Here is a 15502-nt window from a genome sequence, read left to right on the forward strand (position 1 = left end):
AGGACACAGATTTACTTAAGATGCAAAGATGGGGAGTATATTTTCTTATATAAAATACAAATCCATAGAATTCTGCTGTCCTGATCAATTAAATGTAAATTTCCTCATATATTATACATTGTCGTTTGCTGCCTCACCTCCAATGTTTTGCATTGTAATGGAAACAAAAGCTCCAATTTTCCCAGGCCATCCAAATGCTTTTTCCCCTAATTTTTCATAAATTAATGAGCCTATATTTAAAAAGAAAGGAAGAAAAAAAGAGTTGCTGAAATATTTTAATCATTTAAAACATTTCTATAAAGTCATGATGGTATATTGGATAGAGAGCTGGCTTTAGGATCAGGAAGTTCGCTGCCCACTTCCTGCTGTAGAAATCATTTAATATTCTCTCAGTGCCTTAGGCAAAGCTCTGAGACTCTATCTTGCAGAAAAGGTGCCGTTCTGCTTTGGCAGAGGGAGATTGATCATTAAAAGTATACCAGTGGAAGTCTGGTTCCCTCCCCCAAAACATTTCTGTAGTGCAACTTTATGTCATTTACAAAGACTTCAAACAAAATTCTTAATCACATATATGCCACAGGGCCACAGAATGATAGAACTTAAAGGAATATCAAAGTTAATCTAATCTAAGCTCTTTATTTTATGGACAAAGAAAACGAGAACCAGAGTTAATAAATAATTTGCCAAATGTCATACAGCTAAGTAAAGTAGATTAGCAGTAACAGTAGCAGTAGGAACTAAAATTTATATAGTGTTTTTAGGTTTACAGAGTGCATTTTATTTCATATTTTTAATTTACATTTCATTTCCATTCATATTCGAATTCATGTTCCTTTGCAGCAACCCTGGGAGGTAGATGGTATTCTTATTATTTTTACTGAGGGGAAAAGGTTATCTTTCTATTTATAAAATTTAGGTCCAAAGAATTCTGGATTTTAAAGATGAGTAAACTGAGGCTAAGAAAGAGTTTTCCAGTGGCTTGTGTAGGGTCAGAGAGCCAATAAGTGTCTGAGGCTGAATTTGAACTTGGAGTGACTCTGTCAACTGTACACTGATCTGTGAGAGGAGAAACAGTTAAATCTGAGTCCTCTGACTCTAAATCCAGCCTTGTTTCCACTCTTTTATAGCTCCTCTCTTCATCTCAGATACCAAAAGAATACAAGAAATTCCAGTAAAAATATCAGATAGTAACTAATGCCATCCAAACAGAGATAGCAGTTCAAAACCAATCTTAAAACGAATTGGGGAGAAATTTTAAATTCAAAATCTTTATGTATATTATTTTACCAACAATCTTCTGGACCATATTTATGCTAAGTTTATAATTGTCATTAAGAAGAAAATAAGATGAAGAAATTAGCCTGCATATATCTGGGACCAAACATTTGACTTTTCAAGAGAAAGTCAAAGCAGAAGTCCATGTACTATATATGGAATACCAACTTAATGTTATAGATAACATACCTCCTTCTTTGGCTGTCTTCAGTAAAAGATGAACTGAATAGAGAGACAGTATTGCCACAGTGAGCAGCATGATTCTAGGAGAATAACAAAGAATGGGGGGAAATTGCAATGAGCAAGGAATAATCAGTCTAAATTTTATATCATAAACTCAAAGCCTATAACATACATTGGAGTATTAAAGTAGGAGGATCAAGCTCAATTCTAATATACTGAATTTTACAGAAAAATGAATAAAGAGTAGGATTTTATATTGTTGTATTGAATATCTGGGTAAAATGGCTATTCCTATTCAATCTCTAGACCAAGTTCAGACTCCACATTGGAAATAGAGTAGTATTGGTAATAATGTGGGGGGCTCTTTTGGCTACATTTTTTAAAAATTCCTGGATCAAGCCTTCTAACTGTGAATTCCACATTCACCACCATCCACAAAAAAATATGGATGCAGATGCACTGCTAAAGAGACCGAAATTGTGGTAATTCCTAAAGAAAGAGTGAAAGTAGAGATGTACAAGTTTAACAACCAGCTTTCTGGGGGGAAATGATGTACAGCACATATTAAGTTTCATTTTCATGAATAACCTTTTCTACATCACTTTCTAAAGTCTTAGACACTCAAAGAACTAATGCATTGGTCATTAATAAGTACATAGGCATGGCCTTTCTGCGGTAAGAATGTCACACGAACGAGAACAAAATCAATAACTCACATTTATATCTTTAAGGCTTAAGCCTTCTCAGTAGCAACTGTGATATCTTACAGCAATCTTGTGAGGTAGGTAGTTGCAAGCATTATCATACTCATTTCACAAATAAGGAAATGACAGCTTCAGGAATAAGTTTTCACGAACAGTCCATGTATTTTCTCTCTTTTTATAACTAACTATGAGACAATTGACTGCTTTGCAAAACTACTCAATAGAATGGAAAGGTCTTGGGATGGAGACTATACATGTCTGTTTTCTGGCTCATAGATTTAAAGAAAGGAGGGACCTTAAAATTCATCTATTACAACCCTGTCATTTTCACAGAGGAGGAAACTAAAGCCCAAGAGTTGAAGTGATTTGTCTAAGGCAATAAATATCAAAGCCAAGATTTTGAACCCAGGTTTTCCGATTTCAAATTCAGTGCTCTGCTGAGAGAATTAAGAATGGCTTTAATATTACAAAGGCAGACTATATAGACTGAAAAAAAATCCCTCTCTATTTACCCATTCCCCATCTTCCCAGTTGCCTAGAATTCAGGGGCAAGATGAGTGATCAGAGGGAATGTCACTTTTTCATTCTTTCTTTTTACTCCTCTTTCAGTGGTCTCAAAGAACAAGATAGTTATTCACATCATTTAGATAAATCTTCCTGATGAAGTAGAGAACCATCAGGGCTTTCCATATTTTTCTGTCACTGAATCCTAAATTCTTCAGAGCCTTATCATTAATCCTGAAACTCTACCCTCCAGATCCTGGTCAATGCCGCACAACCTGCCAAATGTGTCCTAAGGACCTCTGGATCTTGTCCTTCACTCCCTCATGGCATTCTTAGGACTTCAGGATCTTTCCATTTGCCCTGCACATGAACTCATATATGCACTGTCTTTCTTTTGTATTTATATCCCCAGTGATTAGAACCTATGACTAATAAATGCTTTTCATTACTTCATTCAAGAAGCACAAAAATTATTTCTATTTTGTTTTTATATCATCTTCATTTCTAAATATATCCCTCTTATTCTCTTCCCAGAGAGTCATACTTGTAGTGAGTAATAAAAAATAATGAAAAAGGCATTCAACAAATATGTAATGTACTGCAACCACAAACTCTGAAAAGAATGGAGAGTGTTTTCTCATCTTTTATTTCCAAACAAGTTTCAACATTGATTATTACAAACCTACTTTGTGCAAGGCGCCATGTTGGGTTTTAAGAATTTGAAAACAAGGTCCTTGCCCTCAAAGATCACACATTCTACTGGTTTCACTTTTGCATCATTAGATTACTTCAAATACTGAAGAATTGGTAAAAGTGATATAGTTTCTTGATATCGCATAAATGTATGCCCTTTATCCAAAGATCATTTAATTGAATAATTAAAAACAACAATACATGTATTGGACACTTACATAAAAAGTATTATTCCAGTGTTGGCCATGGCATAAGACAGCCCTAAGATTCCACTTCCCATAATGGCATTACTAAGGTTGAAAGATGACATTCCAAAAGATGTGGTTCCAGGATGCTTGAAGAAAAAATGAGAATTCTAATTAAACATTTGCAGAAGGCAACCCCATTTTGATTAATGGCATTCTTTTCATTTTCCCACAATATCCTTGCTGGTGGAAAGTCTGAGCTGACCAAAATAGAATTGCTAGGAATAAAACCATGTGATTTTTGGTAGAATACTATATTTTATTTCAGAAGGTTCCAAATATATTTTTATATATGCTTTTTGATCTAATGAAAGGAAGTTTAGACTCTTAAGTATGATCTGAAGATGTTCTAAATAAAGAAAATGTGTCATATGATAAAAGGGAAAGCTAGAGCCTTAAATATGCCTTCAGTTTACCTTTGGGTTACAGTAATTTTTTTTTTTTACAAAATAACTAACATTCACAAATGAATTATACAGCCATATGGTGAACAGGAAAGAAAAAACAAGCCTTTATTCCAATGAAGACCTGAATAAACAAAGAATGTGCTGATGAAAGCCTTGGAAAATTTCAGTCATATTGTTTTTCCCACAGAGATTCAGACAGACCTGACACTATCAATTCCTGTTTTTATGTGCTTAAAAGCATGAATTAACTTACATGTTCTTCATCATAATCTTCCAATTTTTTTTTGCTTAGAAATCCATTTGTTAGAAACTTCTGGCTTTCATCATCATCATTAGCAAATTGGCTAAACAAAAACATAAAAAAAGGAAAATAACAAAACAATATATCAGCAAATGTTGGGTAAGTATATTTATTTAAATAAATAAAATGGAGAGAGAGGTAATAAAAAGAAGAGAGCAACTAATATTAAAGAAATGTCAAGTCATTTGGGGAGTTCAGAATAAATTTAGAACCTTTATTATTTAATTATCATCAATTCCAGGCCAAATGTTTTTAATATTATTTTTATTTATCATTTAATAATGAATTTTTAATATTATGTACCTTATTAATTCTTTGTCTGGTCCTTACTGATGAATGAGGTTTCTTCACTGAATTTTCAGCATAAAGAAATCATAATTTCATATCACATCTACTATTTACATGCAGAATGGATCTTTTCCTAAGTATTTCACCTACCCCCTTGGGGGAGCATAAATAGGACCCTCTGGGAGATAAGCCAATACTTTCCTGGTCTAAGTGCTTCCATGGTTGCATCAACTCTCTCAGTCAGTCCTCTTCACTACCTCTATTCATCCTTCTCAATTTCTTTCATCCCAGTTGACAGAATTCTTAGTTTCAATTCTGATTATATATTCCATCAACCTTAGATTATCACCTTTCCTTAAAGGGACAAAGAGTTCTCTGGAATTCCACCTTCTCTCAGTTTTCTCTCATACCTCAAGCCAAATTTTAATGATTAGATTTTAGTTAATATATTTTTGTAGCATATTCTAAAGATTGCAGGAAGGATAGTGAAGAGACTTATCTGAGAATCTCTGATTCTGGCTGTGGGATGAGAGGAAGTCATTTACTTTCTCTGAATTTGTTTCCTTCTAAAATCCTTTGAACTAGGTAGGGCAAGTGTTATAACCCCCAGAGAAACTGAGACCCATCCAGAGAGGTTATGTGAATTGACCAATTTTTGTCGTTTGAATCCTGATGTATTGACTTAAAATCTAGAGTGTTATTCTCATTTCATTGTTGAAAATATTCTTTTCACTAAGTAATTTTAAATGTTTTATCAAGTATCTTAAATATTTGATAAGGTAGAATACTTTGATTAAGCAAGTAAAAATGTTTTCATATTTTGGGGTGGGCAGCTGCTTTGTGTGGGTAAGTGGAGAGTTATTTTTTCCCTTTGAGCTGCTCCTGAGGGGTTTACAAAGCTCTCCAGATCTGGTACAAAAAATCTAGGATTTTCCAAGTCTGGTTAGAAATTACCAACCTCAATGGCAGCAGGCAGTCCTGCAGCAAAGGTGGGGAGAAGGATGAGTTTGGGATTTGAAATCTGTTGTTACTATAATGAAACACATAATAAATACCTCACTGGGATATGTAGGCTTTTGAAGGATATGTGAGTGTAGTGTAATCTCTGGCCAGCAGATACCATCAGGGTAAAAAGGTCTCAGAATTTGTCCTGACACTGTAGTCTTAAGGACTAGCCGACCTAAATTCAGAGAGGCTTATATCAGCAGGGACTTGGCCATCTTGTGATACTTTATTTTGGCTACAGTATACTCAAGAAATTGTTGAATAAGATCTGGATGTGTTTTGATCTGGGTCAGCAGAGAAAATGTATCTATGTGATCACAGATTTTTAAATTTTGAAAGTGTATTTCCTTTTGTATTAATACATGAAGGTCTAGCAGGAATGAGACTACCAAAGTCATTGTTATTGGAGCTTGAGCAGATAATGGAGAGAATCTTCCAAATGAACCTCTGACTTCCAATGTCAATAAACATTGCTCTCTTATTTTGGGGCAGCCCCAGATTATACTCAATGGCATACCTTTTAATAGGAGCTTTTACCGAATTTACCATCTCAATATAGCTGTCTGGGACACTTTCTCCACTACTGCTTTGGTCATCAAGTTGGATGTTGACTTTTTGCACTTCCATGGGATTCATTTGAGTCTTCAGAGTTTCCTACTCTCTATGGCAGCTTCTTCACTGCAAACAATGGACTGTACCTTGAGTTTGAGGTTCTCCCACCATATATGGACTTTCTGAACACTGTTCTGCAGAGAGAACATAAAGTAATTCTTTCTACTTTCCTCAGATTCAGAAAATGAATAAGAATCACTCAGTTTGTTTATCACAATGATAAATTAAAAGAAAAGTTTCTGCATATTGGAAAGGTTCAAGTATAAGTGAAGACATGCATTTGTTATTTCATTTTATGTATGAGTACTACACACATACACACTAATGCTCTCTAAAGATTTCAACTTGTATCTGAAAACTATGATTTAATGGACACAAATTTGGTTAAGTGTTAAGAGATGGAATAAGAACAGGAATTTTTACTACAACCCTGGAACTTTATTACTATACCTTTTGACTCTATACTTTTTTTAAAAAGCAAGAAAATAGAATTTTTGATGAAGGTTTTACTATTTACTATTATGCTAGGTTTTTTCTTACCACCTCTGCTGGTGATAATTTTAAAAAGTGACTTCACTAAGTAGTACCCCCTATTTGTTAAAAGATCTCAAGCAGCCTCCCCAAATACTTGATTTTTAACACATTCTGACATCAGAAAACAGAATCTTTAGATCAGCAATCTCGAGCTTGAAGAGAATTCAAAGGTCATCTAAACCAGGGATGGCAAAAATTGCTGCAATTGCATTTTGAGTTAGAAAACCACAAATTAACATTATCCATGTTGTAATGTATTTCTATTTATTTTGTTAAACATTTCCCAACTATAATCTAATATGGATTCGGGCATACATAGGACCTTTGTGCTGCTTGTCTGTGATCTAAGTCCACAAACTCATTTAAAAATCAATTATTGAGTATTAGCATCCTGGAATGGGAAGATGACCCTCATAAAACACTAAAAGTTAGAAGGGATCTTAAAGATCATTTAGTACAACTTCCTCATTTTATGATAAAATGAAAGCTTAAAAAAAGTAAAGTAATTGGTTCAAGTTAACAGGTAGTTAGAATCAGAGCTGGGACTAAAACAGGTCTATATACCTAATGATATTTATTAAGTGGGGTTAAATATGAAACAATGATATGAATGAATATTCTTATAATAAGAATGGTAATGGGCCAATGTCAATCTGACTGAAAATTCTAATGGGATACCATTGTTCTATGTCATCAGATCTATTATATTAATTTTTATTAATGATTTGAATAGAGAAATAGATGCCATTCTAATCAAATTGTTATATGATACAAAGCTAGAAGAAATGTATGATATGTTGAGTGATTTTTAAAAGGAAATTCAGGAAGATTTTGACAAGCTAAGTAGATATAATGTATATAAAATTAAATTTAATCAATGTCTTATATTTGTATTCAATAATTAAACTGCAAAAGTATGGGTTGCGGGAAGTTTGTCTAGATAACAGTCCAGGTGAAAAAGATACAGAGATTTAACTCAACTCTAAACTCAGTGGGAGTTACTCATGCAATCACAGACTATCCATTTAAGTACAACATCAAAAATGAAGTACTGGTACCAATGTAATTCATGAGGAACAGACTATCACATTCAATTTCTGAATATTACCTTTAGGAAAAACATTAATGAGATGGACCTTGTACAAGTAGATGTTGATCTAGGTTTCATTTTTGTCAGATTTCTTTTGAATTTTACCAATAATTTTTAAAATAATAAATTCTTGCCCCAATACCTGGGATCCTGAGGTTTATCAAATAGTAGGTTACTTAGCTCATTTCCTTTGTATATTGTGGACCTGATCTATTCCACTGATCAACCTCCCTATTTCATTACAAGTCTGTAGCCTAATTTGGCTCTAGAATTGTCAGGCCTCTACAATTTCTTCTTTTCTTATCCATTCCCTTGATATTCTTGACTTTTTGCTCTTCTAAAGGAATACTGCATTATTTTTTTTCTTGCTCTATAAAGTAATTCTTAGTTTGATTGGCATAGCACTGAATAACTAAATTAATTTAGATAGTATTGGTACTTCTATTTTACTGTCCTGGCTTACCCACCCATGAGTAATTAATATCTCTCCAGTCATTTCAAAATGCTTTTATTTGTGTGAAGAGTGTTTTATGATTGTATTCATCAATTTCCTGTGTGTCTTGGCAGGTTGATTATCAAATATTTTATACTACCTACATTTCTTTTCTTTTTTTTTAACCCTTGCCTTCTGTCTTGGAGTCAATACTGTGTATTGGCTCCAAGGCAGAAGAGTGGTAAGGGCTAGGCAATGGGGGTCAAGTGACTTGCCCAGGGTCACCCAGCGGGGAAGTGTCTGAGGCCAGATTTGAACCTAGGACCTCCCATCTCTAGGCCTGGTTCTCAATCCACTGAGCTACCCAGCTGCCGCCCCCCCCCCACATTTATTTTCAATAGAATGTCTCTATTTTTTCCTACTAGATTTTATGATAAACAGATATACTGATGGTTTGTATGAGTTCGTCCTACAACTTTACTTAAGTTTTAAATTGCTTTGATTAGTTTTTTGTTGGCTTTCTCTGGTTTGTTAGCCAAGTTATATCTGCAAAAATAAAATCGTTTTGTTTCTTCTTTGCCTTGCCTATTTCTTTATTTCCTTTTTTTTTGTCTTATTGCTATAGCGAGCACTTCTGGTACAATATTAAAAAAGTAATTTTGTCTGTTTTCATGTTTAATTGGGGATTTTGAAGTTGCTATTTTTCTAGTGTGTTTTTTAAATAGGTGCATGCCCGATTCATTAATCTGCTCTTTCTCTCTTTATTAATGAAAGGTTTAGAGATATGAATTTCCCCGTAAGTACTGTTTTGGCTACATACCATACATATTGTCTTATTATTGTAATTATGTTCTTTGAGTCATTTTTAAGGATTAGGAGAGTTTTCAACTGATTTTACATTTATTATCAAAGACCCTTTATTGAATGTATTTTTTCTTGCATTATGACCAGAAAAAGATGAATTTAATATTTATTCAATTCTGCATTTGTTTGTGAGTTTCTTAAACCCTAAAACATGATCAATATTTGTGACAGTGCCCTACACCATTTAGAAATAGGTATAATCCTTTTTTTCATAAAATAGTCTCCAGAGACCTATCATATCTAATGTTCTTAAAATTATAGTCCTCTCTTAACCTCCTTTATTATTTATTTGGTGTTTAGATTTTTGTAGGTCTAAGAGAGTTAAATTAAAGTTCTCTCTTAATTTTAGAGTCTATTTTGTCCTGTAACTCATTTAACTTCCAACAGGAAATCAGAAAGTGAAAAATAGTGGAATGAAAGGGGTTTGAAATTACCAAAGATTTCAAAGAAAGAAAAGTCAGTTAAAGATCTTGAACATAAGAAGATAAACATAAGAGAAGGGAATAAGACCTCCAAAACAGCTAATATGTCTATGAATAAATATTTTAAAACAAAAGAAAATAATTAACACACAATGAGGGAGAGAATTCAGGAGATTACCAAATGTGGAGCAACAGCAGGATATTGCCAAATGGATTAAAAGAGAAATAAGAATTATGAAAGTTTATTTGTGGCCTCAACAGCAGAAATAATTGGCAGAATAGAAAATTTTAGATCCATGGTATCCAAGCTCACCCAAGAAATAGAAAAAGGAATATCTTGATTGGGAATGTGTGTATATAGAAGCAAAGGACAACCTGGAAGAAGAAAAACAAATAGACATAACATTTGAAGAAAAAAAATGGTTTCTATACAAATAAAACATATTGACCACAATGACAGAGTAGATAATTTCCAAAAGACTATGACAAGTCAAAAAACCTAAATATTATAATACAAGAAATAACATAAGAACATGGTTAGAACTTTTGAACATAGAAAACATAGTGCCAATCAAAGAGTCTATGGATCTGCTAAAAAAAATCAATGCTGCAAACAAACTCTAAGACATTAGTAGCTAAATTTAACAGTTTGAATAACAAACAATGAATCTTGCAAGTAACTAGGAAGGTCTTAAAATATAAAGCATTTGAAATGCAAAGAGTATAAAACTATTCTGTACCCATCTGACCCACAAGAAGAAATGGAATGATTTGCTGAATTCAAGATGCCACCCAAAATTATACATCTTATAAATCTTTGCCTAAAGCTTAGTGAAAGGAAAAAAAGGTGAGAACAAGAGGTATTTGATGCAAACAAATGAGAGGGGGAAATTCATTAAAGAGAATGACAATAATGAGACAACATATCAAAATTTACGAGAAGCATCTCATTGCACATGCAATTAAAAAACTAGAAAAAGAGCAAATTAAATATCCCCCAATTAAACACCAAACTGGAAATTCAAAAAATCAAATGAGAGTCATAAAACTGAAAATAAGAAAACCATCAAACTAAAATATAAGACTAGGAGCTACCTTTCTAAAATAAGAGTAAAATAAAATAGATTGAACATTGATTAGTTTTATTTTAAAAGAAGAAGAAAAGCAAATTTTCATATTAAAAATGAAAAGGGTAAATTCTTCATTGATGAAGAGGAAATTAAAGTATCTATTGACTATTTTGTCTAACTATAGAGCAATAAATCTGACAATCTATGTGAAATGGATGGATATTTACAAAAATCTAAATTGCCCATATTAACAAAAGAGGAAAAATAATATTTAAATAATCCCATATTAGAAAAAGAAATTGAACAAACTATCAATGAATTCCCAAAGAAAAAATTCTAAGGGCCAGATGGACTCACAAGTGGATTCTCCCAAAGATTTAAAGAATAATTAATTCCAATAAGATATAAACTCTTTGGGGAAATAGTTGAAGAAAGAGATTGGTCTTTATGACATAAATATGATGCTAAAACCCATACCAGGAAGGAGAAAAAAGAATAAGAAAACCATCGTCCAATTTCCCTAATGAATCTTGAGATAAAAATTTCAAGTCAAATACTAATGAGGAGATTACAGGGCAAATGTCACAAGAACCATACACTATGATCATGTGGGATTTATACCAGGAATAAAGGGTTGGCTGGTTAATTAGTAGGTAAAATATCATACCAATAAGAATACCATACCAATAAGAAAATCCACAGAAATCATATGATTATCTTAATAGATACAGGAAAAGCTTCTGACAACTTACAATACCCATTCCTATCAAAAACAGTAGACAGCATAGGAATAAATGGAGCTTTCCTTAAAATAACAATGTCTAAAACCATCATCAAGCCTTATCTACAATGGGGATAAGCCCAACACCTTTCCAGTAAGATTTGGAGTGAAGCTAGGATGTGCATTATCACCGTTATTATTCAATATTATACTAGAAATGCTAGCTATAGTAATAGAAGAAAAATGAAAGAATTTGAATAGGCAATAAGAAAACTAAACTATCACTCTGTGCAAATGACATGATGGTATACTTAAATAATCCTAGATCATTAACTAAAAACTAGTTGAAATAATTAACAACCTTAGCAAAGATACAGAATACAAAGTAAAACCACATAAGTTGTCAATATTTCTACGTATTATCAACAACAAAGTCCAGCAGCAAGAGATAAATTCCATTTAAAATAACTCTAGACAAAATAAAATACCTTGTAGTCTGTCAGCCAAGATAAACCCCGTAATTATATGAACACAGTTACAAAACACTATTCACACAAATAAAGTCAGATCTAAACAACTAGAAAAATGTTAGCAGCTGATGGGTAGGAAGAGCCAATGTAAATCTACCTAAATTACTTTATTTCCTCAATAAAATTAATCAATTTCCTCAAAAGAACACTACAAGATGTAAAATGGATCATTTGAGTGTATTAAATTTTTAAAGTTTTACACACACACACAAAATCAGCAACCAAGATTAAAATGGAAACCTAAAGCTGAGGGGGAAATTTTAAAGCCAGTTTCTTGAATAAAGGTCTCAGAGAATGGAATCAAATTTTAAAAAAAATATGAAACCAATCTTCAATTGATCAATGGCCAAATAATATGGACAGGCAGTTTTCAGATGAAGATATCAAGACTATCTTAATCGTATAAAAATGTTTTAAATCAATCTTGATTAGAGAAATGCAAATTAAAACAGCTCTGAGACACCCTCACACCTATCAGATTGACTATATGTCAGAAAAGTAAAATAAAAATTATTGGAGGGGATGTGGGATAAATGGGATACTAATGTACTATTGGTGGAACTGTGAACTGATGTAACTATTCTGAAGAGCAATTTGGAATCATGCCCAAAGGCTATAAGACTGTGCATACCCTTTTATCCAGCATTACCACCATGAAGTCTGTATCCCAAAGCAATTTTTTTAAAAAGGGAAAGAACATATTTGTACCAAAATATTTATAGCAGCTCTTTTCACGGTGGCAAAGAATTGGAAATTGAGGGGATGTCCATCTATTGGGGAAATGGTTGAACAACTTGTGGTAGGTGACTGTAATGGAATACCACTTAGTTATAAAATGGTGAGACTTATAAAGCAGTAATCATCAAAATAATCTGGTACAGGCTAAGAAATAGAGTGGTGTATAGAGAGGATGATTTCAATACAACTTGGGAAGACCTACATGAACTCATACAAAGTAAACAAGCAAACAGGAGAATAATATAAATGCACACAGTAAAAGCAATGTTATAGAATGATCAACTATGAATGGCTTATCTATTTTCTGCACCATAGCAATCCAAGATGTAGCATCCCAGTTATATTATCATCTTGGAAGTATTATTGATGTATTGATATTGTAACCCATGTACTCATATACCAGACTCATGATCATGTTACTTCTTGATTATTGTATTACCAAATCTTCAGTACTAAGGTCCAAAGAATTCCTGTGCAGGACATTAGCTACAACAGGGTACTAACTACTTCCTTGTTAGACCACATTCCATATCAAGTCACATGTTTGATTAACCTCCTCCTCTATGATTACATGGTTTTCAATTGAGCCAATGTTAAATCCTGTGCTATGTCACATGTTCATTCGCTACCTCCCACTATCCTTCAATAAAAGTTTGGGAACACATGCAGATCTCTCTCTCAATACCATCAGAGGAGCAAGCACGATGTATCTCATGCTTTTTAACAACTTGTCTCTGAGTATTTATTCCTTTGTCTCTCTTTCTCTCTCTCCTCTTTACCCATTTTTTCTCAGTTTCCAATCTCCTTCTCAGGTGTCCACCCATGGAAATATTAATTTGTAAATGCAGGCAGTTACACAAAATAATTCCAAAGGGCTCATGATGAAAAACACTATCCATCTCCATCTGATGCATTTTGAATGTGAATTTAATCATATTATTTTTCACTTTACTTTCACTTCACTTTCTTCTACATGGGTTTTGTTGTTGTTGTTGTTGTGTTTTATGTCTTCTTCTACAACATGACCAATGTAGAAATATGTTTTGCATAATATCATATGTATAACTTAAATGAAATTGCTTACAGTGTCAGGGAAGGAGGAGAGAGGAAGGGGAAGGAAAGAATTTAAAACTCAAAATTTTGGAAAACATGTTAAAAACTTATTACAAATAATTGGAAAATATATATATTAAAAAAGAAATGGGATGGAGTTTAGGGTAGAGCTGCATTAAAATAAATTGGGAGACAAGGAAATAAGTCAATGACAAGGGAAATAATGGGGAGAGGAGAGGTGGGTGTTTAAGAGGAGGAGCAGAATTTGGAAAGGAATAGGTCTAAGAAAAACAGTTAACTTCAAAGCATTTCCATTGAAGCAGAATAAAATGAACAGAGTGAACTGAACAATTTATATAATTACTACTACATTTTAAAGGAAAACCACTATGAAAGATAAGAATTATGACCAAATACAACATCAGAAGATGGATATCCAATCAAGCTTCCTAGCTCTTGAAAGGTGATAAACTAGAGATACAGAATGATTATTCATAGTACAATGTAGTTAACTGTTTTCCAGATTTTTGTTATATCTAAGAACTAAATTTGTAACATTCCCAAAGCACAGTATCCTGAAAGACATCTTTTGTGCTGTGTGCTATTTATTTGGAAAGTGATCAAATACCTGTTTGGCTGAAAGAATACGGAGTACAATACTTTGTATCTGCCATGAAGGACTTCCTTGTTTTGGTTGTGGAAACTCATTAAGAGAGAACCTAGAGAGGATCCATTGAGACAGAAAAACTTTTGAATGGTACAGACTAGAGCCCTCTGAGCCATGGACTGGTGTGAGAAGCTGGCCCCATCATGTTTCTTGACTTTCAAGGTTTATAACCATAGAGAATGCTGAGAGTGGATTTCTCCTGAGTGAGATTGTTTTTTCCTTTCTAGTTTGAACTGAGATCTTTTCTTATTCCCAACTGAATAGCTCACTTACACGTGGGCATTATTTAGTATAGTCTATTCTTAGAAATCTAATTTCCATTTGCTGTTTTGTTTGAATAAATGGATTTACTTGCTAGTCACTATTTGTGGTTGTCTTTTGCCCAACTAGAGTTAGGTGGGAATGAGCTAAATTGGCAGTTCTAAGCCAGGGACTACTTTCTCTTCCTTAAAAGCAATCATTGAAATGCCTCTCCTAAACACCTAAAAAGTATACCCTTATACAAGATGTATTTGAAGGGTGTCAGATTATAATTCTAGTCCAATACTCATCTTGGACACAGATGAAATCTCTCAACCTCGGCAGTCTTGGATTCAGTCTGACTCATCTTTTCATCCAGATTGCTGACAATGCAATCAGTGCCTTACTCATATTTCCCATAGACCTTGACCTCAGATGATATATACCCATGCCACCTGTGAGCTATACATCAATTTTTTTATACATGAGATATATTTCAACTCTTGTATCATTTTGTGTGCTGAAAGTTGGGAAGAGGGGACAAGATGGAATAATGGTTCTTGAGATATCTCTCACTTTGCCATCTTTCCAGTATTCTTTCAATTTCTTTCCAAACTTGTTAAAGTGTTGTTCATGTTTTCAGGAATGTATAGCAGTAACATAGAAAAATATATAATAAAATATTTTGTTGGGAATTTATTTTTGTCATTTCATTTACATTTGACTTTGTGAGAAAATCCATTCTTGGCAAAGTACTGGAGCAGTTGGGTATTTCCTTCTCCAGCTCATTTTACAAATGAGGCAACTAAGGCAAATAGGGTTAAGGGACTTGCATGGGATCATATAGCTAACAAGTGTCAGAGGTCAGAATTGAACCCATGAAGATGAGTCTTCCTAACTCTAGTACCAATACTCTATCCACT

General features: G+C 33.3%; 1 protein-coding gene across 3 annotated transcripts in view; it reads right to left on the reverse strand.

Moving 5' to 3' along the window:
* Nucleotides 1-15502, reverse strand: part of SLC38A4 (solute carrier family 38 member 4) — a 116353-nt gene that overhangs the window by 15107 nt on the left and 85744 nt on the right. For all 3 annotated transcript variants that reach the window (XM_056799027.1, XM_001366975.4, XM_016426006.2), the window contains 5 exons: nt 6123-6351; nt 4265-4355; nt 3578-3693; nt 1465-1538; nt 138-230 (listed from right to left, as the gene is read on the reverse strand). In XM_056799027.1, coding sequence (XP_056655005.1) covers nt 138-230; nt 1465-1538; nt 3578-3693; nt 4265-4355; nt 6123-6241 — 493 coding nt within the window. In that variant the 5' untranslated portion in view covers nt 6242-6351. The remainder of the gene's footprint in view (nt 1-137; nt 231-1464; nt 1539-3577; nt 3694-4264; nt 4356-6122; nt 6352-15502) is intronic.

This window comes from Monodelphis domestica, chromosome 5, assembly GCF_027887165.1.
Source record: "Monodelphis domestica isolate mMonDom1 chromosome 5, mMonDom1.pri, whole genome shotgun sequence".
Taxonomy (NCBI): domain Eukaryota; kingdom Metazoa; phylum Chordata; class Mammalia; order Didelphimorphia; family Didelphidae; genus Monodelphis; species Monodelphis domestica.